Genomic DNA, 23,751 nt, shown 5'->3' on the forward strand with positions numbered 1-23,751 from the left:
TTGCCTAAAAGATTCCATGGACAGAAGAGCCTGGCAGGCTACAGGGGTCACGATGACTGACACAATTTAGTGGCTGAGCACCCATGCATCTACCCTTATCTTGAATTTGAGCACAGTTTTTTTCCAAGTCATAACTGATTAAAATATCAATAACCTCAGATATGCAGATGACACCACCCTTATGCAGAAATTGAAGAGGAACTGAAGAGCCTCTTGATGAAAGTGAAAGAGGAGACTGAAAAAGCTGGCTTAAAACTCAACATTCAAAAAACTAAAATCATGGCATCCGGTGCCATCACTTCATGGCAAATAGACGGGGAAACAATGGAAACAGTGACAGACTTTATTTACTTGCGCTCCAAAAGTACTGCAGATGGTAACTGCAGCCATGAAATTAAAAGACGCTTGCTCCTTGGAAGAAAAGCTATAACAAACCTAGACAGCATATTAAAAAGCAGAGCTATTACTTTGCCGACAAAGGTCCATCTAGTCAAAGTTATGGTTTTTCCAGTAGTCATGTATGGATGTGAGAGCTGGACCATAAAGAAAGCTGAGCGCCGAAGAACTGATGCTTTTGGACTGTGGTGTTGGAGAAGACTCTTGGGAGTCCCTTGGACTGCAAGGAGATCCAACCAGTCCATTCTAAAGAAGATCAGTCCTGGGTGTTCATTGGAAGGACTGATGTTGAAGCTGAAACTCCAGTACTTTGGCCACCTGATACGAAGAGCTGCCTCATTGGAAAAGACCCTGATGCTGAGAAAGATGGAAGGCAAGAGGAGAAAGGGATGACAGAGGATGAGATGGTTGAATGGCATCACTGACTCAATGGACATGAGCTTGAGCAAGCTCTGGGAGTTGGTGATGGATAGGGAGGCCTGGCTGCAGTCCGTGGAGTCGAAAGAGTCGGAGAGTACTGAGCCACTGAACTGAACTCAACAACAACAACAACACAAAAAATCCTCTCTTACATGCCCTTTTGTCTTAGGAATTGTTTTTTCTCAAGCTTGAGACATATTTTGAACATGTGACATGTTTTGAATGTGACTAAGGTGAGAAAACCAAATATGAAGGGTGCATATTCATTGTCTTAATATAATAATTCCTTAATAACACAAAACAATTTTCTGTCTCTCTAAAATTCACGTCTTTAAATAACCTAAATAAAATAATTTAGTCAAAAACCTAAATAATTTTATATTAAAACACTTATAGATTGACTTCCTTGTCTTCTTAAAAAGAGTGTGTATAGTAAACATAATTTAGTCTTTTCATAATATGTATGGTCGATATTCTGGATAGAAATTGATCTGTAACACAGGAGATATTGCCAGGAGCTATTACGCTTTCGCATCTTTCATTTATTAAGTGACATCCTCTCCTGACTGAGTTCACAGAAGTGCAGGATGTGGTTTAAAGACAAGGGCAGAGCCCCTCCCATCCTTTTCTGGCTTTTGTGAACCTATGGAATTTTGTGGTTGTTGTTTTATTTTTTTTCTTTACAGTTATTTTAATTTTATATGATGTAGAGGAGATTTTAACTTCCAATTTTAACATTTCTTTCTTTTAGAGTCCCCAGATCCAAGCCACAAGCTTCAGATGATCTCAAAAACTTTCCTTCCATTTGAAGTTGACTCTAATCTTCGGTCCTGAATATTCTAAAATCAGTCTTGAATATTCACTGGAAGGACTGATGCTGAAGCTGAAACTCCAATACATTGGCCACCTGATGCAAAGAACTAACTCATTGGAAAAGACCCTGATGCTGGGAAAGATTGAAGGTGGGAGGAGAAGGGGATGACAGAGGATGAGATGGTTGGATGGCATCACTGACTCAATGGACATGAGTTTGAGTAAACTCCAGGAATTGGTGATGGACAGGGAGGCCTGGCGTGCTGCAGTCCATGGGGTAGCAAAGAGTCGGACACGACTGAGTGACTGAACTGAACTGAACTGGTCTTCAGACCTTCTGATTCAGAATCCCCAGGAGTTTGTCTGTTAAAAACTATGTGACCGTCCATAAACAAGTCTCTTAGCTTAAAAAAATAGACCTAATACATGCATCTTAAACAAATACGCTTGGTGATTCCTGTGCCTATCAAATTTTAGGGTCCACGGCTCGCTCTCTCTTTTCCTTATAATGGTGATTATAAGGAATTATATAGGATTATATAAAAGTGAAGTGAAAGTGAAATTTCCTCAGTCATGTCTGACTTTTTGCGATCCTATGGACTATACAGTCCATGGAATTCTCCAGGCCAGAATACTGGAGTGGGTAGCCTTTCCCTTCTCCAGGGGATCTTCCCAACTCAGGGATAGAACCCAGGTCTCCAGCATTGCAGGCGGATTCTTTACCAGCTGAGCCACAAGGGAAGCCAGGTTCTCAAATATTGCTGCAAATTATAATCACGTGGGGAGCCTAACAAGAGGGGCCTTGTTTGAGCCTAAACAGGATCAGAATCAAAACCTTTGGATGATGGAAGCTGGGCATTTGTGCTTATTTTATTTAGCTAGCTTTTTACTTTTCATTTTGAACTAATTGCAGACAATACCAATTCATCCTGTGTACCCTTCATCCAGTTTTCCCCATGGTAACATCTCATATGATAGCACAATCTAGAAACTGACATCAATACAATCCTAAGTAATTTTTTTAAAAAACTAGGTCTCAATTTTTCACTTTTTTTCTATTTCTTTCTTTGCTGATGCTTAGCTCTATTGAAGCAGCTTACTTCCTCCTTAATGAGCTAGCTTCTTAAAAACTTAGTTTGAGAAAATGTAAAACCCACAGAAAATTTATCAGCAATGTGTAATAGAAGGGTGCAATGAATACCCAAATACCCAGCACCTACATTCATCAATTCTTCACCAGTTCTCTGAGACCTGAGAACAAGGACCTTCTCTTACATTACCACAATACACTTATCAAATTCAGGAAATTTAACATCACAATATTATTTTCTATTATGGTTACAGTATTATATAATATGGTTAATTTTAAATTTCATTAATTTCCCTAAACTATCCTTAAACCACCTGCCCCTCCCCCCAAGATCTCACATTACAGAACTGTGATATCTCTTAAGCCCCCTTTAACCTGGAACAGCCTTTCTCTGTCTGTTAACGCAACTGGCATTTCTGAAGACTCCAGGCCAGTTGTTTTATAGACTGTCCCTCAATTTGGCTTTGTCTGGTTGTATCCCCCATTAGATTTCACTTTTGAAAAACATTTTTCATCAATGTTCCCAGCCTTGGGTTCAGTGGGGAAATGTTTGGCAGAGGAGAGGTCTTCCCCATCATTGTTTAAAACATAACTGATGGATGGCCACCTCTCAACACCTTCCTCCCGGGCAGAACATAAATAATATTCATAATAGACCCTGCCCCTACGGAGACCTGGGCCCTTTCGGAAGCAAAAACAACGTAATGCGATTCCTGGCCTGTGATTGCTAATTTCATGGAACAAGGAGCCCTGGGGTCAGGGTTTCCAGTCTGGGCTTCTCTGAGACTTGGACAAGCAACATCATTTCTCATGTCTGTTTCCTCGAACTATAAAAGGAGAATGCAAATACCTAGCACTTAACTCACAGCATTCATGAAAGCAGTGATGGATGACTTATTCTCCAGTCAGTAGTGGTCACTGAGTAAGTGCTCATTTAATGTGAGCTTTTACTATCACTCAAGCAAACGACGCAAGTGATGCGGATGAACCCAGAGTCTGTCGCACAGAGTGAAGTAAGTCAGAAAGAGAAAAGCAAAATAGCGTATGTTAATGCATATATATATATATATATATGGAGTCTAGAAAAATGGTACAGATGAACCTATTTGCAGGGCAGGAATAGAGGCACAGATGTAAGAATGGACTTGTGGACACAGCGGAGGCAGGAGCGGGGGCGGGGGCTGAGCTGAGAGAGTAACACTGATATATATACACAGCCATGTATAAGACAGATACAGCAGCAGGAAGCTGCTATACAGCACAGGGAGCTCAGCTCTGTGCTGTGATGACTTAGAGGGGTGGGGTGGGGGGTAGGAGGGAGGCTCCAGAGGGAGCGGATATATGTGTACACACGGCCGATTCACTATGCTGTACAGCAGAGGCTAACACAACGTAAAGCGATTATAGTCCAATTTAAAAAAAGAAAAGAAAGGCATGGCGTCAAGTCAAGTCTCTCATGTGTTGTTTGAAACCTGGTGGGTGGACCAGAGATTTTTTTTTTTCACATCCAGTCCTGTTGTAATCTGTGCTGTGTTCCCAGGTGTAAATGGAGATTCTCCCATGGGGGTCTATCCTATGGCCCAGCTATTTTAGTACAGAGAAGACCCTGACCCCTGACAGTTAGGATCTGAAAGTCCATCTTACCATTACATCCTGAATAGTTAAGAGGATCCTTTCTCTGTCCGTACTGCTTGGAGGGTCAGGGCGTCCTTTTGCGTTCGGAAGGGAGAGATTAAAATCACAGGGCGTGGTGCTGGTGGGAGATTTGGTATCCTAAGGACAAGCAGAAAGAACTGGGCGTGGTAAAAGTAACTTACATCCCTGGAGATGAATGGGGTCCTCTTTCCCCTCTGTTGGTCTCCATGCCTCCCCTCATTCATTCTCACTCTTCAAGTTCATCTGTTGGAACTCACCCCTGCTTTACCAACGTCACTTCAAGACACAGCTGCTAAGTGAACCAGGATTCACACTCGGGGCCACCAACAACCAGAGCCATTGGGTTCAGATGTCTGAGTGATACGGGTATTGGGAGATGGCCCCAGTATGTTGGTATCTAAAAACTGTGGGATTATCAAAGAGCCTGGATGGTATAATCCCATTTATGTGAAAAGAACAATAAAAAAGAAAGAAAAAAAAGGCACTTGCTTAAAGGTTATTTATATGGTAATCTGAAACTGCAGAAGTTCCCAACCTAGAGAACTGCCTAAAAAAAAAAAAAAAAAAAATCCCTCTTTAAGTCTCACCGTTGAAATTAATGGAGGGTGACTGAAGGGATTTACTGAAGAGCCCTGCTGAGGACAGAGTGGGTCACTGGGGGATGCTCCACCAGTGGGGGAACCACCACCTAATCTACATAGCACCAACAGGTGGGTGAGATGTCATGGGCCACAGCAGAGTCCATATGTGGCACACGGGTTGGCACGGGTCTCTAGGTGTCAGCAAGGAACAATGACTCCAAAGCCCTGAACTGTAATTGTGGGCTAATATCTAATTCACACCACTCCAGGATCTACAGGATGCAAAGGAAAGCTCAAGAAGGCTTTCTGGAAGTTGCCGCAGTGGGCAAACCTTCTTCCCATTACCTGTCATGCTCTCAGGGACTGACAAGATAACTAACCACAGACTCATTGGGAACAGGCCAGGACCAGAACATTTCAGATCAACTATCTCATGTTGGATATAATTGATATATACTTTCAAGGAATATAATGTATACATGCAATTTTCAGTCTGGATAGTCATGTACCTACCTATTCACAGTAATAGTCTCCAGGGCAGTGGGATTATGAGAGGACTTTTATTTTTCTTTGTATCATTTTGAATTTTTAATGTTGATCATGCATTATCAGGGGGAAAAGGATAACTTAATCATAGAAAACAATATGTACTTTCATTCCTGGTCCTTAAATGGAGCCAAAAGCATTTGGATGGAGACTTATTAACTGTTGCAACACATACGCCAAAGAGAGCCAACGTGACCCGGATCGGGCACTTAAGCAGAACTCTATGGAAAGAAAAAGAGGTGCCCTCCTTCCCCTGGAGTTGTTAAGCTGCTCAAAACCCTACAATGGCTCCTCCTCTGACTCATAGCAGAATCGCTCAATCTTGAGCACAGCTCTCAAAGCCCAGTGTCCTCTGAGCCTTGACTCTGTCTCTGGCCTAACCCCCTCCTCCTCGCCCCCTTGCGGGCTCAGCTCTGGCCACACCAGCCTCTGTGCTGTCTTCCCTCCTGGGGCCTCTGTGCCTGCTGACCGCTGTGTGCGGAGGCTCTGCTCCACCTGCCCACTGGCTGTCTTCCTTGAGGCCCCTGGTTAAACAGCACCTCATCAAGGGCAAGCCCCCTCCTCCCACGTAACATGGAAACCTCTGCCCACTTCCTCCAGCTCCTCACTCTGCCCTACTGTTAAAAAGTGTTAGTTGCTAAGCTATGTCCGACTCTTTGTGACCCCCATGGACTAGCCCGCCAGGCTCCTCTGTCCTTGGAACTTTCCAGGCAAGAATACTGGAGTGGGTTGCCATTCCCTTCTCCAGGGGATCCTCCCAACCCAGTGATCGAACCCAGGTCTCCTGCATTGAAGGCAGATTCTTTACTGTCTGAGCCACTAGGGAAGCCCTACTCTGCCCAGTGGCATACTATATATGTGTCTGCTTTATCTCCAGGATCTAGATGGCGCCTCGGATGTGGTGGGGACCGTGGTACATGCAACACGCTCTTGTCTAAGGGGAGAGCTACCCCCCAGCTCCACGCATGTCATTAAAGAATGTGATTCCCAAATCTTTTGATTTTTCAAGAAAAGCCCTCAGTGCAGATTGACATGGAATCTCCTGATTCTTAAATGTCAGCTAGTAATTCACATCTTTCTAAAAAGCACAGTCAACGGGGGAGGGGGGTGGAGGCCAACAGAACATGCTTGCACATGCCCCATCTGTGAACTCAGAGCACCGAGAAATTGAAGTTCACTAAGGATCTGATGAAAGGCGAAAAGGCTGGTGTGTTTCAACAGTGAAGGTCAAATGAAAAGTACACACGCGGACAGCAATTCCTTTTGCTCCACTTCAGGCTGCGCTTGCAAACACTGTGAGGGGGACTGAGTATATTTAGCCAGGCATTTCTTTTTTTTCTCTCCCTTTCTCTGTTCAGATCGCATCTCTTAAGGCTTCTGCCTTTGCTGAAAACTGGCGTGGCCATTTTACTCTTTCACTTAGGAGGAAAATAACTCCAAGGGGAAATTGACTGTGAAGCCTCACGGAGTGCCCCCTCAAGATGGGGAGAAAAAGGGAAGGAGGAAATACAATCAAGCACTCACGGTGGAAAAAATTAAGTGCAGGCGAGTGGGGCGATGCTGCTCCAGAGCAGGCGCACCCAGGAATGCTAATGGAGCTTAATAGCTTGTGAGGGACAGGCTGCCTGGCGTTGCAGGGAGCTTGGGAGCTTGCAAAGGAAGGAATATATGTTCATTTAACGGGGTAGCGGTGGCGGTGGGGGGTACCAAATGGCCAAAGGAGGAGAGAGGATTAACATGCTTGAAGGCCACGCAGGCATTCTGAGACGGGGCGGGGCTGGGGCTGTGACAGACTGAGCTTGGCTTCAAACCAGCCTCCCCAATGAAGGGAAGCTGAAGGCTGTTAGCACAGACTCCTCCTGAGCAGGGAACCTTTAGGTGATTCAAAAGCGTGTGTGTGTGTGTGTGTGTGTGTGTGTGTGTGTGTGTGTGTGTGTGTGTGTGTGTGTGTTGTGTGTGTTGTGTGGGAGGTGGGTGTTGAAGGCAACAAAGTCCACAGTTTTGCCCGCTGCAAAAATCCCATTTCTATGGACTGTTTACGGAGACAAGGTCATTGGGTCCTTCCATAGAAAATAACATTTTTTTTTTTAATCCAGGAAGAACAAAAATTTCTAAACAATTATCGTTCAGATTTTCTGCAGCTGGAATGTGAAACAAAGTGATCCCTTGCTCCTTAATTGTCCTTCCTTGACGAGCAAAGAAGGGAAGACCAACATGCAACGGTGATCAGAGGAATGTTTCCAGGGTGACATTCCTGTCTCCTTTGTGAGTCATTTTCATTCTAGAGAAGCAGGTTTCAGGTACAGAAGCGGCGGGCGGAAGGAAGAGTCTGTCCTGGGGAGGCTGTGGAATCTGCAGCTTGGGTCACAATCTCATTCTCAGCAAATGGGGCAGGACTGGCTCAGCAGCTTGACTTTGCCTCCTCTCTAACATTCAGCTTGTACATAACCGTGGCGATAATCTACACACTCATCCTAATTACAAAATCAGTGCCCTTGAGATAAAACCCCATCCTCCATCCCCACCCCCACCCTGCTCTCTGTGCACACTGGCCGGTTGGCCCCCCTGCTCCTCCGACCTCATCACCTCCTGACTCCCCTTTGCTCACATCATGCCTGCATCGTGCGCCTTGAACAAACCCAGCCTCAGGTCCCCTGTGCCTGCTGTTCCCCTGGCCTGGAATGCTTTTCCCCAGCCGACTCTGTCTTACCCATCAAGTTTCAGCTGAAATGTCACACCTGAGAGAAGCATTCCTTCCCTTTCTATCGTCTAATGTTCCCTCTTGCCCACACTGTCCCATCTCCCCTTTCTGGTCCCCCCTCCCCGAACACATTATTTATTTCTTGATTTTCTTCTTTTTTTAAATTTTGTATTTCACTTTTAATTTTTACTTTGCATGTCTTGAAAGGTTTCTGAGTTTTTGATTTTATTCTTTACTGTCTATCTCTCCCTCTGGAACATAAGTTGCTTAAGAATAGGAGCCTTGTCAGTTTTGTTCTTTTCTGTGTCTCTGATGCCCAGGATTGAGCTTTATGCTCAAAAGTGGGTACGCAACAAATACATGGTGAAAGGGAGACTGGGATTTACTGTCACAATTCCAAGGATTTCAGAAATGAAATGACATTTGGAGGCATGGAAGGGAAACACCGCAGGGGTCAACCTTGTCAGCTGCTGCATGGCCTGGGACTCTGTGCTACAGCTACACACGGGCCTCTGGGTGTTTCCATGTGTGTGGTTCTGCTGGCCTGGGCGGTGGGGGTGGCAGAGGGTTGGAAATTCACAATATTTAACAGCAGGTGCATGCATACAGGGTTTCCCAGGTGGCTCTAGGAATAAAGAAACTGCCTGCCAATGCAGGAGACGCAAGAGACATGGGTTTGATCCCTAGGTCAGGAAGATCCCCTGGAGAAAGGTATAGAAATTCAGTCCAGTATTCATGCCTGGAGAATCCCAAGGACAGAGGAGCCTGACAGGCTACAGTGCATAGGATTACAAAGAGTTGGACACGACTGAAATGACTTAGCACGCACGCATACAGGTGTAGACAGGTTATCAGCTCGGCTTACCTCCCCTCCCCTCCAGCTTTTAGGAACCAGGTAAATGCCACTCCCTCCAGGAAGCCTTCCCAGATCCTCTCCCTCCTGGTCCCCGTATGCCCTGCCCCACTTCTCAGCTCCCTCTTTCAGTAGAGGGATTATATGTCGGTGCCTCTTTTAGGTCAGACACCAGCCTTGCTGATCTCTGGATGTGGGCTCCCAGCAGAGCATCTAGCACGAGGTTTGTATGCTCATTAAAGTGCAGAAAATAAGTGTAAGAGGGAAGGAAGGCAGGCTCTTGTGAAGGAAGGAAGGAAATAAGGAACTGTTAGCACCCCTGAGAACTGCTCTAGCCCCGAACTGAAGCCAGTCCTACCTGTGGACGGTCCCCAGAAGCATCCTTCACCTTGACAGTCACACCCCCACATGGCTCAGAGTCTTCAGAATAGTCCGGAGGAGGCTGGATGTGGAGCCGCGGGCCAGCTTCCGTTCTGATCTGCACAGATTTCTAAGCACAAAAAGCCAGACCGTTTCAGATATGGTGAAACAAACTCCTTGAGTCCTCCGAGGGGCGAGCATGGCAGGGACTCAGTCGTGGTAGGTGGTCAGGGTCAGGGTGCACCTTACTGGGCATCACCCTGGACAGGCTGGCTGGATGGGTTGAACCACTCCTATTCAAGTCTTCACTGGTTCTTATGCCCCAAGTGTATGCAGTAGAATTTTTTAGTAATTTTTTGCTTGGACATAGCAGTAGAATTTTAGTAGGTGTTCAGCTTCCCCAAATGGGCTCTGTGATCTAAGTATCGGAAAGCCCGAGTCTGGGACCAGGACTTCCCAGGGCTTTTAATAGGCCCCCTCGTCCCCTCCTCCACACACACTGGGGACAATCCTAAAAATACTGGGTTGGCCAAAATTTTATTTGGGTCTTTCCATCACATCTTACAGAAAAACTTGAATGAACTGTTTGGCTAATCCAGTAAAATACAGATGAAACAGATGGCAAACTTTTGAGGCCGTGGAAGCTGTGTGGTGGGACCCCATCCTCCTAGCATCCCTTGAGTCACTCTTTGGGAAACCCACCCCTTGAACGTCCCCTGAACGTCCATTTCCCCTCCCTTTCTTGTATTGCATTTCCAGGTGTGCACGTGATGCTCCCAGCATTCCCTGTGACTGGGGTGGGGAACAGGTGAGCGCGTTCTGGCCTGAGTGCTGTGGGGGTGAGGGGGACTGTGTGTATCTTCAAGGTTGTGCCCACCATTGCCCTGACCCCCTTTCCTGCCAGCTGGAGTGAGGAGGTGATGGCAAGCTGCTGAGCGTGGTGGGGAGGGGACAGCCTGTGGAGGAGGCTAAAGCGACGAAAGAGGCTGTGCCTGGCCTCCTCTGCCACCTCTCGGAGCAAGGTGACGGCCCACCACTAACCTTTGCTGGAGACACCAACTGTCACGCTGTTGAAGCCAGAGTTACTTGAGTCCCCTTGCTTTCGCAGCCAGACTTGTACCCCAAATGGTACACCTGGCATGTGAAGGTCTCTACGACCCGGCCCCAACCTCTTTCTCCTACGCTGATTCCCACACATACACTCACGCACCTGATACCTGAGCCAGGCATAACTGTTTCCTGGCCCCTGAGTATCAGGAGCTTTGTCAGCCTAGCAACCCATCCAGTGGATAGTAGGGCTGCACTACTCGCCCTACATGGCACCAAGTAAGGGGGCCAGACCTCCTCCTCAAGGGTACATTTCATCCACCGTGAACCCAGGAGCAAGCTGCCCGGCTAGGCAAGGAAAGAAAGTGTCACTGGATCAGCGCTCTGACTCCCAACGTTGGCTGTGCTGGACTTGCTGGACAAGACTGGGGCCAGCGGAGGGCGAGGGGTGAGTCAGGTGCCCAGAGAGCAAAATCTAAGGGATGCCTCCTATTGGTGAGGCTGTGCATGTGCACAAATCCGGGAGCCAGGGCCTCTTTAAACATCACTCTGAGACTGTGATGGGCTTATGCGTTTCCCTGGTGGCTCAGTAGTAAAGAATCACCTGCCAATGCAGGATACCCGGGTTCGATCCCTGGGTTGGAAAGATCCCCTGGAGAAGGGAATTGGCAACCCACTCCAGTATTCTCGCTTGGGAAATCCCGTAGACAGAGGAGCCTGGTGGACTACAGTCCATGGGGCCACAAAAGAGTCAGACACGACTGAGCGACTAAACCACCAAGCCACCGCCTGAGGGTTAGGAGAGGTCCCCCAAGCCCCGCGTACTGGATCTGCTTCCCAGCCGAGGCACAGTCAACGGTGATTCAGAGCTTGCATTTCCCGATGCCCTAGCTTTAGAAAACTCCACTCCCCGGGATAAGATGCAGCTTCCCCTCAAGCATAGTAAATCGTGTCGTTATCTTGATAATGAAGATCGTGAGCCTTGTTGCCCTACAGGACTCATGGTGGTCAGGACGGAAGTCCTTTCTGAGCCGCATCTACACTGCCCGTGCCCACCACCCCGCCACCATCACACTGGACACCAAGTCACTTAATGAAGAGCAGGTACCACTCCAACAGCTTCAGGGGCCTGTGTTCCTTTAGTTCTCACAGCTACTCCAGGGGGAAACCGAGGCACAAGGCTGTAAGCCATGTGGTCAGTGTCCCACAGCTAGGAGGCCCCAGAGCCCATATCTGAATCCCAGCAGTGTGGCTCCAGGGGCCTTACTGGAAACCAGGGATGGGCCAGTTTCCTGTAAAGAGTAAATATTTAAAGGCTTTGCCAGCCCTGCGGTCTCTGCTATAGTATTCATTCCACTGTTTTATTGTAGCTCAAAGCAGCCTTGCCTAAATAAATGCATGCATGCACGCTAAGTCGCTTCAGTCGTGTCTGTCTCTTTGCAACTCCATGGACTGTAGCCTGCCAGGCTTCTCTGTCCACGAGATTCTCCAGGCAAGTATACTAAAGTGGGTTGTCGTGCCCTCTCCACGGGATCTTCTGGACCCAGGGATTGAACCCGAGTCTCTTGCATTGGCAGGTGAGTTCTTTACCACTAGCACCACAAGATAAATAATAACACGTAATAATGGGCATGACTGTGTCCCCCAGGCACTTGATTTACAGAAACAGGCTGTGGGTGAATTCAGCCCCAAGGCTGTAGTTTGCTGCCTGACCCCAGTTCTGAACCTCCACGCTGTATTGCCCCCAACAGGCACGTGAAGAAGAAATGTGTCCAGGCTGGGTTAGAGTAGCCTTTGGGGAGATCAGAGAGGGATTCAAGACTTTCCTGAGACTATTTAACACTAAAGACACAGGAGCTGGGCCATAGATCATTCCAGGAAAAGGCCTTGGAGAGAGAGTGTAAGACGCAGAAAAGGCAGGTAGGGAGCTCCCCAACGGAGAATAGGCAGGAGGCAGAAACGCAGAAGGAAGGGGCCCTGGGACACGTTTTCTTTCACAGGCCGCCTGTCATGTGGTGACGCTCCCCAGACTCCAAGTGCACCTGGCTGTTTCCAGAATGGCAACTTCCACCCATCTTCTGTTTGACCATCAACCTTGTTGCCCTGGGCTCTGGCTCCCCGTGGGGTATCACTGCCTCCCAGGCTTTATCAACGCACTTTAGAGCATTTGCTGGCACCAGCAGTGGGGTCCGTGGAGAGTGGGTGCCACGGAATCCATAGAACTGGGGCTTCCAGGCCAGGAAGCTCCTGGGGGCTTCCCTGCCCCAGGTCAGGGTGAAGCTGTGAAGAAGCCTTTGAAGTCCGTGGCTGGGATGGGTTTTCCACCATGTGCCCCTCCCTCTTTCCCAGGAATCATTCAATAATGTTCAAATGCTGGGAAGAAACAGTACGAGAGAGGAGGAGGGAGGGAGGACCACTGGGCACGGGGGCCCTGCCTGGGGAGCAGCCTGGCCCCTCCGTGCGTGTCTGTTCCTTTTTCTGGAAACGGAGGCCTGGGACAAGAGCCTTGCTACCCCACGTGTGACCCAGGGCCCAGTAGCATTGGCTTCTCCAGTAAATTGGTGAGAAATACAAAGTTTCAAGCCCCATCTCAGATGCAGGAATCAGAACCTGTGTTTTAACAAGACCCCAGGTGGTTTAAACACACATTCAGTGGAAGAAGTGTAAGATCAGAAAGTCTCTGAGGCTTGGCGGTAGGCACTGTTGCTTCTGCCTGTCCAGTATGCAGTCCCCTGTACGCTGGTAAAAGTACCCTGGTTTCCTTTTGGGAAATCCTCCCCCTCCCCACCCCTAATCCAAGCATTCATATGGAACTGCATCCAGGGGTGGAGGGAGCGCATGACCCTGGCCTGGCCAGTCTGAGCATTAGATCCCGCTGGCCCTTATGTTTGAGTGATAGGTTTAGGGGAGTCAAAGAGATGCAACAGCAGATGACAGAATGTGAGTTGGGGGCTGCTTGCTGGTGGCCATTGTGGTTCTGCCAGGACAACATGGAAAAGAGCAGAGTTGGATGATGGTGAACGAGCCCTGCTACAGTGTCTGAGCACCTGGATCCAGCCATGTCTGAAGTGGGAATTTCCCACAAGCAAGTGAGAGAGCTGGGCTCAGTGCAGCTCTACTGGCTTGATCTTAATTATAAATATAAGAAAGCACTCCAGTTCACGGGGAAGAGTCCGTGTGTGTGTCTCTGTCCCACAGTCTTCCCTCCTCCCTCCAAGGAGCTTAGCACAACTACTTGCCTCATCAAGGTATGACAGGTTTGCAATAGCGCATTAAGGAACTTAATCAGCAAGTCCTTACCAAGTGCTAACTGCATAACAAGGTTCTGGAAGCATGAGGATGGGGAAAAAAAAATGTAAACCAATGCCCTGGCCTCAAGGAACCCACTCAGCACATATAACGGAAAAATGTGTTTATGAAGCAACATGTGACAAAATTAATGTGGTCCAGAAAGAGCTTCTAAATGCTGAGTGGGTGCTGGAGAGAGAAATAAATAGTCCTTCCATCTGGCCGGCTCTCCCGCCCCGGCCCCAGGAGGTGCCTCTGCCACCACGGAGAGGAGGTGGTGAGCAGCCCCACCCACATGAGGACGCCCACCTGCTGCCGCCGAGGAGCCAGCCCCTGGGTGCACCAGCCTGCTCCCTGCCTCCCACCTTCACGTCCTTGCAAAGATGATGCCCGAGGTTCTGGCTGGCTCCCCGCTTTACCCAGAGTGGGCGTTTTTGAGCAGCTGCTCTCTCCTGCCTACTTGCAAGCACCCAGATCTGGTAGTCCCTTGCACTATCAACCATATCCTGGAACAGGGTTCAGAAGCCCTAAACACCCTGAAGTGAAAGTGAAAGTGTTAGTCACTGAGTCGGGTCTGACTCTGCGATACCATGGACTGTAGCCCGCCAGGTTCCTCTGTCCATGAACTTCTCCAGGCAAAAACACTGGAGTGGGGAGCCGTTCCCTTCTCCAAGAGATCTGCCTGACCCAGGGGTCGAAGCCAGTTCTCCTGCATTGCAGGTGGATTCTTTACTGTCTGAGCCACCAGGGAAGCCCCTAAACATGCCTAAACACCCACAAACCAGTTTGCCAGACCAAGGGCAGCTTGTTTTGTACTCAGCCACACTCAGCCCAGTGTCATGCCCAGAGTTTTTGTGTATCACCAGCCTTCTAGTACAGTATTCTAAGAGGTGTGCATTTACGCTTATCATCACTTAGGGAAAAAAAACGAGAGCAAAGCTGAGAGGTGACCTGGATGGGTGCACAGGTTGTGCACTATGTAAATGGCTCCCTCTAGGGGTGGGAGAGCTCCGAAGACACCGACAGAGACAGCTTTGGGTTGGGGTGGGGAATAAATTGATCTTATTTGATACGGTTTTCCTGGATCTGTCTGATCTCTTACAACTAACAGTGCTCGTGCTCTGACAGTCTGTGTCGAGCAAGGTCACTGTAAAGCTGATGCTTTATGGGTTGTTTCATTTATTGTTCTCACTGCAGGGGTTTTCAAAACTCAGGGGGAAAAGAAAAAACAAAGGGAAGGGTCCCCCACGCTTCACATTTTCACTCGTGAGTTTTCCTAGAGGTGCTTAAGCTGCCCAACCCCCAACAGGAAACTGGATATGGCAGCAGAGTGAGAACAAAACCTGTGCTTTAATAATTGCAATGAACTTGCTTTTCAGGCCTTTAAGGAAAGCCCACCCCACAGTAAATTGCTGGAAGGCCAATCCCTTCACCACCAATTTAATGCTAAGAGTCGATGACGTTCATCAAATCTGACAGCATTTTGGTAAACGACGGCTCTGTTGATTAGGCCGCTGTCCACCCAAGTATTACAAGGCTGAGGAAGCCATAAATCTTAATCCACTGATAGCAGCAGAAAGATCTAAGGCCGAAAAGTGGTGGGGGAAGAAAGGACAGCACCAACTAGAGCCATTTATCACCACCAGCCTGATCCATTGCGCGGGCGGCCGCTCAGAAGCCCAGCCCAGCACAGCCATCTGGGTCCCTGGTCCCTCCAGCACTGGACAGTCGGGAAGGCGTTTTCAGGTGGAGCGGTCAGCCTCTTGGCCAGCGTATGGATGACTCTCTCACCTTCTGGCCTAGGGATCCTGGAGTCTGTGCACCTGCAGCCCCTTCCATCAGGGCAGCTCCACCCAAAAGTGCTTCCTAGTTGCTGAGCAAGACCCTAAGGAGGGAAGTCTTTTCTACAGAAAGTGGCATTGGGCTTGGTCAGTGGAAGGGTTACGTGTGCCTCAACAGAGTTTAAGGGGCTGCTCAGAGAAACCAGGGCTTCCCAGGTGGCTCGGTGGTAAAGAATCCACCTGCAGAGCAGGAAACGTGGGTCTGATTCCTGGATCGGGAAGATTCCCCCGGAGGAAGAAATGGCAACCCACTCCAGTATTCTTGCCTGGGAAATCCCACAGACAGAGGAGCCTGGTAGGCTACTGTCCACGGGGTCACAAAGAGTCAGACACGACTGAAGCAACTTAGCACCCACGCTCGCAGAGAAACTGGCAAGGTGACAAGTCGGAGGGTACAGGGACGTGACGGGGAAGAAGTGGTGCTGGCTGGGAGGCCCGTACCGTGGGGTCCGCTGTGCACTGGGACCACTGTGCTCTCTGCTGACCCAGCCTGGGCCAGTGGGACTATAGCGAGGGACTGTGTGGCCCCACCTGTCCGTCCTGCTGGGCACAGCGTACAAGAGAAACCTTGGGACTGGGACAAGGCTGTGGACCTGCTCCTGATGGGGTAGCTTTTGAGAACTGGCCACCAGGGGCCACCGGAAATTGTGCAGCCCTGATCACCACTCTGCCAGACCTCTGGATGATGGTACCCATCCAAAAGGGTGAAAAGAGAGAGACTGCCTTCCTCTGTATCCTCCACACTGCAAAATCTGTCCCCGCGTACTTTCCACCGTGGAGAAACTTTCTACTTAACCCCACTCCTTGGGGCCAAAGGAAGCCAATCCATTCCCTCCTGCTCCTGACAATCATAGAGCAGTTGGCAAATTGGGTCTGTTTACTGTCCTGCCTACAGCCTCCTCGACAAGAAGGTGGGGACCGAGTCCCTGTGCGGGGGACATCTCTAGGGCAGGTAGGCTTTGGATCATCTGACCTGGCTCCCACCTTCAGTCCCAGCTGACTGAGGCCTGAGTGGGTGTCTCATCAGGCTGAAGCAAGCCAGCCTGTGACCCGAGAAACAAAAATGAAATTAGAGGGCTTCCCTGGTGGCTCAGGGGTAAAGAATTTGCCTGGCAATGCAGGAGACATGGGATCGATCCTTGGTCCCAGATGATCTCACATGCTGTGGAGCAGCTCAGCTCCTGCACCACAGCTACTGAGCCTGAGCTCTGGGACCCGGGGGGCCGCAGCTACTGAAGCCCGTGTGCCCTAGAGCCCAGGCTCCACAACAAGAGGAGCCGCCACGATGAGAAGCCTGTGCACCACAACCAGAGAGCAACCCCCCTCTCACTGTGACTAGAGGAAAGCCTACACAGCAGCAAAAACAACGCAGGCAAAAAAATAAATAAATAAATGAATAAAATTATTTTTTAAATAATAATTAAAAAAAAGAATGGAAAGATTCAGATGGTCTCTCTCTCGGAAAATTTCAACAAATGAATATGGAGGGAAGGAAAAACTGTGACCCAGAGAAGGCTGCAGTGAGAAGACGGAGCTGCGGGGAGGGAACCGCTGTGAGAGTGGGGGCTGGAGAAGGTTGGGGGAGAGAAAAGGCCTGTTAGGCTTATAGGGAGCCCTGTTTCAAAACCCCTTCCCCACCCCCAAGCCTGGCCCTTTAGGGCAACCTCCAGGGATGCTTCCCAAACAGGAGCCCAACACATAATTCTCCTGCTGAAAACCCTCCAGGAGAGTCCTCGCATTTAAAATGAAATCCAAACTCCTTCCTGGGGTTTTCTGACCTACTCTCATAGGTCCTCTGACCTATGACCTATGAGAGTAACTGACCCGACACTCACTTACTCCATCACCGTGAGCACCAGGAGAGCGGGCCTGGCCTGCCTCACTCATGCTCTGACTCCAGAACCCAAAAGTATCCAGTGAATGGTCCTCAAATGAATGGAGGACTGAATGAGTGTAAGAACATGCTGGAGGGAAAAGCTACCCTAGGCATCTCCCCCTTGGCTGATGACGACAGTCAGCGCCATTCACTGCCAGCTTCCTCTGTGCTGGGCACCACTGGGCGAGCTCAGTCATTCAAGCCTCATTAACTACCCGATGGGGAGGGTGCCATCACCAACCCTGCTTATAGAGGAGAAGACAGGCACAGAGAGGTTAAGCCATTTCTCCGGGACCGTTTAGCTAGTACGTGGTGCGGCTGAGGCTTGGAACCCAGGCTGCCGTCCCTGAGTCTGTGCTCTTAACACTTTGGACTTGGCTGTCCCCTGCCGCCAGATGCTCTTACCTAAAGAAGTGGACCGCTGATGGCTGCCTTATGGGCAGGCAACCCAACCTGGGGGCTAGATCTTTCCATTTTCCCGGGGAATTAGGAATCAAGCTTTTTTAAAAAATACATAAAATTTTTTGAATTAAAGTGTTACCAAGTGACTAAGTCTCTTATAAATTGTGTGAGTCCCAAAACCATTATCTGGGGGAACAAGTTGAGCCCACAGGCTTCAAGTGGTTAATTTTCAGAGTCTACCAGATTGGCCTTCCAGATGCCGGAGCACAGCTGTGGCATCTTCCTCCCAGGATGAGCTGTGCCCATGTCTTCACAGTCAGATCTTCCAGGGCAGGAACTGAGCCTGACTGGGGCATTTTGGGCACACTTGGCAGACTGCCCAGCCCATGGTAATACATGTTCATTAACTTAATGGATGACTTCCTTCATGAGTGGCTCCCAGTCCAATCGCCACTTCTGAAGACTCCTGTATTTGTCTCCATCTCTGAGGGGTGGTCCCCAAAGGACTGTGTGTGGGTGGAGCAGAGTGGGTGGGATGGTGCCCCCCGCACCCATTTCACCCTCTTCTGGGGGTGCCTCTTGGCTCACTAGAGGCCGGAAAGCCAGACACTGCGTTTCCCAGCCTCCCTCTTAGCCAGGGTCTGGATGTGACATGGGTGTGGCTGACCCGGTGGCCTCGTGGAAGGCAGGCACAGCAGAGGTGAAGCGGAGACAAAGGGCACACACACGCCAGCTGCTTCTGTGCCACGCACGTGGTAGAGGCCAGGAGTGTTTTCATTCACGTCCCACCCCGGCTGGGTGAGCTGTGGGCGAGGTCTTTCTTCCAAGTGTTTCACTAGCACACACAGGGTTGCTCGGAGGCCAACGGCTGTGGCACTGGCTTCCTGATTCCTCGATCACAGTTCAGGGAACACATTCTTTTACTTATTTACTTACTTATTTTTGGCTGTGCTGGTCTTTGTTGCTGCACACAGGCTTTCTCTAGTTGTGGCGAGCAGAGGCTACTCTCTTAGCTGTGGTGTGTGGGCTTCTCGTGGCGGTGGCTCCTCTTGTTGCAGAGCAGGGGCTCCGGGGCACGTGGGCTTCAGTAGTCGTGGTTCCCCGGCTCTTAGAGCACGGGCTCAATGGCTGTGGCGCCCGGGCATAGTTGTTCCGCAGCATGTGAGATCTTCCGGGACCAGGAATAGAACCCATGTCCCCTGCACTGGCAGGCGGATCCTTGTACCACTAGGGAGGTCCCAGGTGACACATTTTTGAGGCTGATCCCCCATCTTCCCTCCTATGTCCTAGGTAACAGCTTTCCTGGCTGGCCCGTTTGAGAATACTGGGTATACCGCTCCTGGAGGCCTAGCTCAAGCTCATCTTCTTACCAGCCCAAGGATTTTGTAAGCACTCCCCCCATTCCCAGCCTTCCATTCATTTATGATTCAAATAGCCTGGGGGTCTCCCCTGTTAGGCACTGACTGACCCCTGACGGATTGGGTACAGAAGGACAATTACAGCCTTCGTGGCATCAGGAAGCCAGGGAATTAGCCATGATTAGGCCCTGTGAAGTGTGGGACCACAGGGAGAGACCAGGGAGGGATGCTAATTAATCTTAGGCCAAGTCTTTAAATTGCACCGACTCCGGGGCCAGCCATTAAGTCACCGTCTAAGACGCAAAATAACGGCTCCTGATAATAGAAGGCACTCAAGACAGCTTGGAGAACTGTCTGAAGTGAGAAGTGGAGAAAGGCCTCATTAATGGGAAATTAATATTCATTGCTGGGGACAAAAGGAAGCCTCCAGGCTGTGTGACCCGAGGGCCTTGCTCATCAGCAGCGAGATGAGGCTTGGGAGTTAGGCTGGCAGGAACACTCCTGCCCATTTCATCCTGGATGTACAAAAGTACCTGCAGAGAACAGGCCGAGGGTCCAATCCTCAGCCACTGTCCTCCGTCAGCATCTGTGGGAGCAGGTCACCTTATTACCTCTCTGGGCCTCGATTTCGTTAGTGGCACAGTGAGGATACTCAGGTTCCTCTGGGGTTAGCAAAGATGGGTTAGCAAAGATTGTACTTTTAATAAAATTAAAAGTATTTGCCGTTCATGTTCACTTGTTTGTGTAAGGGTGCTCAGTCGTGTCCGACGCTTCGCAACCCCAAGGACAGCAGCCCACCAGCCTCCTCTGTCCATGGGATTTCCCAGGCGAGAAGACTGGAGCGGTTGCCATTTACTTCTCCAGGGGATCTTCCCAACCCAGGGATCTAACTTGTGTCTCCTGCACTACAGGCAGATTCTTCACTGCTGAGACATCAGGGAAGCCCTAGTATTTACCACAGATCTGAACATATGCTATATGTGGAGCCCTGGGTTACAGTTCATGGGGTCGCAAAGAGTCAGACACAACTGAGCGATTAAGCACAGCAGGGCGCATACCAAGGTCACAGGTGAGAAGCAGGATAGCACTGAAACATGTATATTACCATATGTAAAATAGATGACCAGTGCAAGTATGATGCATGAAGCAGGACACTCAAAGCTGGTGCTCTGGGACAACCCAGAGGGATGGGGTGGGGAGGGAGGCAGGAGAGGGGTTCAGGATGGGGGACACATGTGCACCCATGGCTGATTCATGTCGATGGGCAGCAAAAACCACCACAATATTGTAAAGTAATTAGTCTCCAATTAAAATAAATTAATTAATTTTTTAAAAAATCTCTGGAACTGACCAAGCCCCATAGCAATCAACTGTAGCCATGAGCCTCCAGATCTAAACCGGCCAGTTCCCTGACCCCATATTAGGTAAAATACCCATCCTATTACCCACCCTACAGCATGCTAACCAGCCACCTAAGGCCACCATTCCAGTAGGAACTTTCTCTGCCTTGAGGCCATAAAAATTGCCTCCTAGCCTATGAAAGGGTTTGGCTCCGCCTTGAGCCACCTTGCTGTTCTAACAGCATCTCCCTCTCCAATAAACTTTATTCTCCTCTCATTCTGTCTCATGTCTGGAAATTATTTTCCAACTCGCATACGGACCATGACAGTATATACATACATATGTGTGTGTGTGTGTATATATATGTATGTATGTATGTATATATATGTATGTATGTATGTATGTATATACTCTGTGTGTGTGTGTGTGTGTGTGTGTGTGTATGTTGCTTAAGCCTCATCTCAGACCAAGTGAGCCAGAATCTCTGAGGGTGGGGCCTGAGCATCCCAGGTGATGCGAATGCACAGTGGGGGTCCCCTTGGTCCCAGGTAAGGCTGAGTAACCACAAGGGAAGATGTAAGGACTATAGGAGCAAGAACGCTGAGCTTGGAGCAACAGATTTGGATCTGAATCTTAATTCCACCCTTAGTGATTGACCTTGGAAAGCTCACTTAACATTTCTGAGCTTTTGTGCCCTCAGCGTCCTTAAAAGAGGAAGGACATGGGACTTCCCTGGTGGTCCAGTGGTTAAGACTCTGTGCTTCCAATGCAAGGGGCATGGGGGTGTTTGCAGAACTAAAGATTCCGCGTGCCACATGGCATGGCCAAAAAAAAGGAGGAAGGACTTTGGAATATATCCTGCAGGTCTGCTGTGAGGGCAAAGGAGAGGAGTCATGTGGCAGCTTAGCCCACGCCTGATACCAGCAGGTGCTCAAAAAAGCAAGCCGCTGGACCAGCAGTATCGTAGCAACCTGATGTGGCATCTCAGGTCTGTGGGTTGGGGGTGTTGTCTTATACACCCACTGTATCCCCGGCATCTGAGACTGTGCCTGGCATATCACAGGTGCTTAATAAAAAGCAGCTGTAAGAATGCATCATTACAACGGGAATGTGAGTCTGACCTGTGATGCTGTGAGTCTGACCTGGGGTGGCCCCATTCAGAAGCGGGGATCATGTCACAGAGAGGGCTGGTGGGTCCCCAGGGCTCCTCCACTCTCCAGAGGCCAGTGCCACAGGCAGAGAGGGCACCACGGCAGTGCCCAGCTAGACCCACCCCTACCCCTGGGGTTTCTGAACACCCTACATTTCTTCTGTCACAAGAAGCCTGCTCCTTATTCTAAAGTGTGAGCTGGGGCCACCATCCTGACTCTGCCCAGGGTTTCCATACCTGATGCCATCCTCGGCGCTGGACTTTGCTGGGAGCTGTCCGTGCACTGCATCTCAAAGCTTCTTCAGCTTCTCGGAACAGCGTTCTTCGTCCACAATCTGCACAGAGATGAGGGGAAGAGAATTGGTGAGCCCCCAAAGGTGAACCCACACTGATGGCGGTTTTGTAACTTGCAGCCACAATGCCCATCAGGGTGCCCAGGGGCGAATCTGCGAAGCTCTTCACTTTTATAGCACTCTTTGTAGCCACAAAGCATCAGAAAACAAGCTAAATGGGGACTTCCCTGGTGGTTCAGCAGTTAAGAGTCCATGCTTCCAATGCAGAAGGCATGGGTTTGATCCCTGGTTGGGGAACTAAGATCCCACAGGCTGAGCAGTGGGGCCAAAAAAAAAGAGAGAGAGAGAGAAAGAAAACAAGCTAAATGCCCAACAACAAGGGATGGCGAGTCAGTCACAGCCCCTCATGCTATGGAACAGTATGTATAACAGTGGGCAGCTGAACTGGGCAAGTCTGCACACAAAAGGAGCATCTCTAAGATACAGAAGCGGGTCAGGACAGCACGCACAACAGGCCCGCCAAAGGAGGGGCGAGGGGAGAGAACTGTTGAATGACTGAACATACTACTAGGGACCCAAATTCAGAAACTCCCGTTATCTGCCCTTCCCTGAACCCTAGCAAGTCCTGCTTCTCCTAACCAGCAGGTCAGCCTAACTCTCCCCTGTGAAAGCTAGGAGAGTCCATCCCATTTCCCTCTTTGCCCTGGGGGCTAGGAAACTCATGCTAAACTCCAGGTTGAAATGCAGTGGCTCTCCTTGGGGAAGGTTTGAAGACACCACTTTCTCCTTTTATCCCCTTGTTGTATTCATTTTTATTGCCTGTTAACGGCTTGGGATCTTACATACCTATGAGCCAATGAGTTGGAACACAAATCAAGAATAGTATGCTACAGGGAACTCTGCTCAATATTATGTGGCAGCCGGGATGGGAGGGGAGTTTGGGGGAGAATGGACACATGGATATGTATGGCTGAGTTCCTTTTGCTGTCCACCTGAGAGTATCACAACACTGTGAATCAGCTATACTCCAATATAAAGTAAAACGTTTTTAAAAAGATTATTGTGTGCTGGACACTTTAGACTTCTTATCATTCAGTCCTTCTGGGAAATCTGCAAGGTGGGCGTAATCACTCCCATTTTACTGAGGATCAGAGAAGACCCAATTGTCAGAGGTCTCAGAGCTAGAAAGGGGCAGAATAGGGTTTGAACCCAACCCAGCCTTGTTCCAAATCCTCTTCTCGTAAGTAAGTAGCACACTGGGCTCTCAGACAAAATGACAGTCTTGAAAGGCACTCTGGCACTCATTGGTCCCATGTTAAAGATGAGAAAAACAGAGGTGCGGTGAGACCAAACAGCTTCCTCGAAGCAACACGGCCACACTGTGTCTGACTCCTGTGTGTGTGTGTGTGTGTGTGTGTGTGTGTGTGTGCGCACGCACGCTCAGTCACTCAGTCACGTCCGACTCTTTGCGACACCATGGACTGTAGCCCATGAGGCTCCTCTGTTCATGGGATTTCGCCATTTCCTACTCCAGGGGCTCTTCCCTACCCAGGGGTCGAACCCGTGTCTCCTGCGTTGGCAGGCACTTCGCCACCTGGGAAGCCCCAGTCTGACTCCTACGTGCTGCCATTGCATTCATTCGTGCTAAGTCGCTTCAGTCGTGTCCGACTCTCTATGACCTCTTTATGGACTGTGGCCCACCAGCCTCCTCTGTCCGTGGGACTTGCCAACCACCACCA

The 23,751-nt window shown here is 49.4% G+C and overlaps 1 protein-coding gene across 1 annotated transcript in view; it reads right to left on the minus strand.

Moving 5' to 3' along the window:
* Positions 1 to 23,751, minus strand: part of KATNIP (katanin interacting protein) — a 229,622-nt gene that overhangs the window by 136,112 nt on the left and 69,759 nt on the right. Inside the window, exons 5-6 of the mRNA XM_070362218.1 lie at positions 21,957 to 22,054; positions 9,415 to 9,546 (exon numbers count right to left, since the gene is read on the minus strand). Coding sequence (XP_070218319.1) covers positions 9,415 to 9,546; positions 21,957 to 22,054 — 230 coding nt within the window. The remainder of the gene's footprint in view (positions 1 to 9,414; positions 9,547 to 21,956; positions 22,055 to 23,751) is intronic.

Source organism: Bos mutus, chromosome 25 (genome assembly GCF_027580195.1).
Source record: "Bos mutus isolate GX-2022 chromosome 25, NWIPB_WYAK_1.1, whole genome shotgun sequence".
NCBI classification, from domain to species: Eukaryota; Metazoa; Chordata; class Mammalia; order Artiodactyla; family Bovidae; genus Bos; species Bos mutus.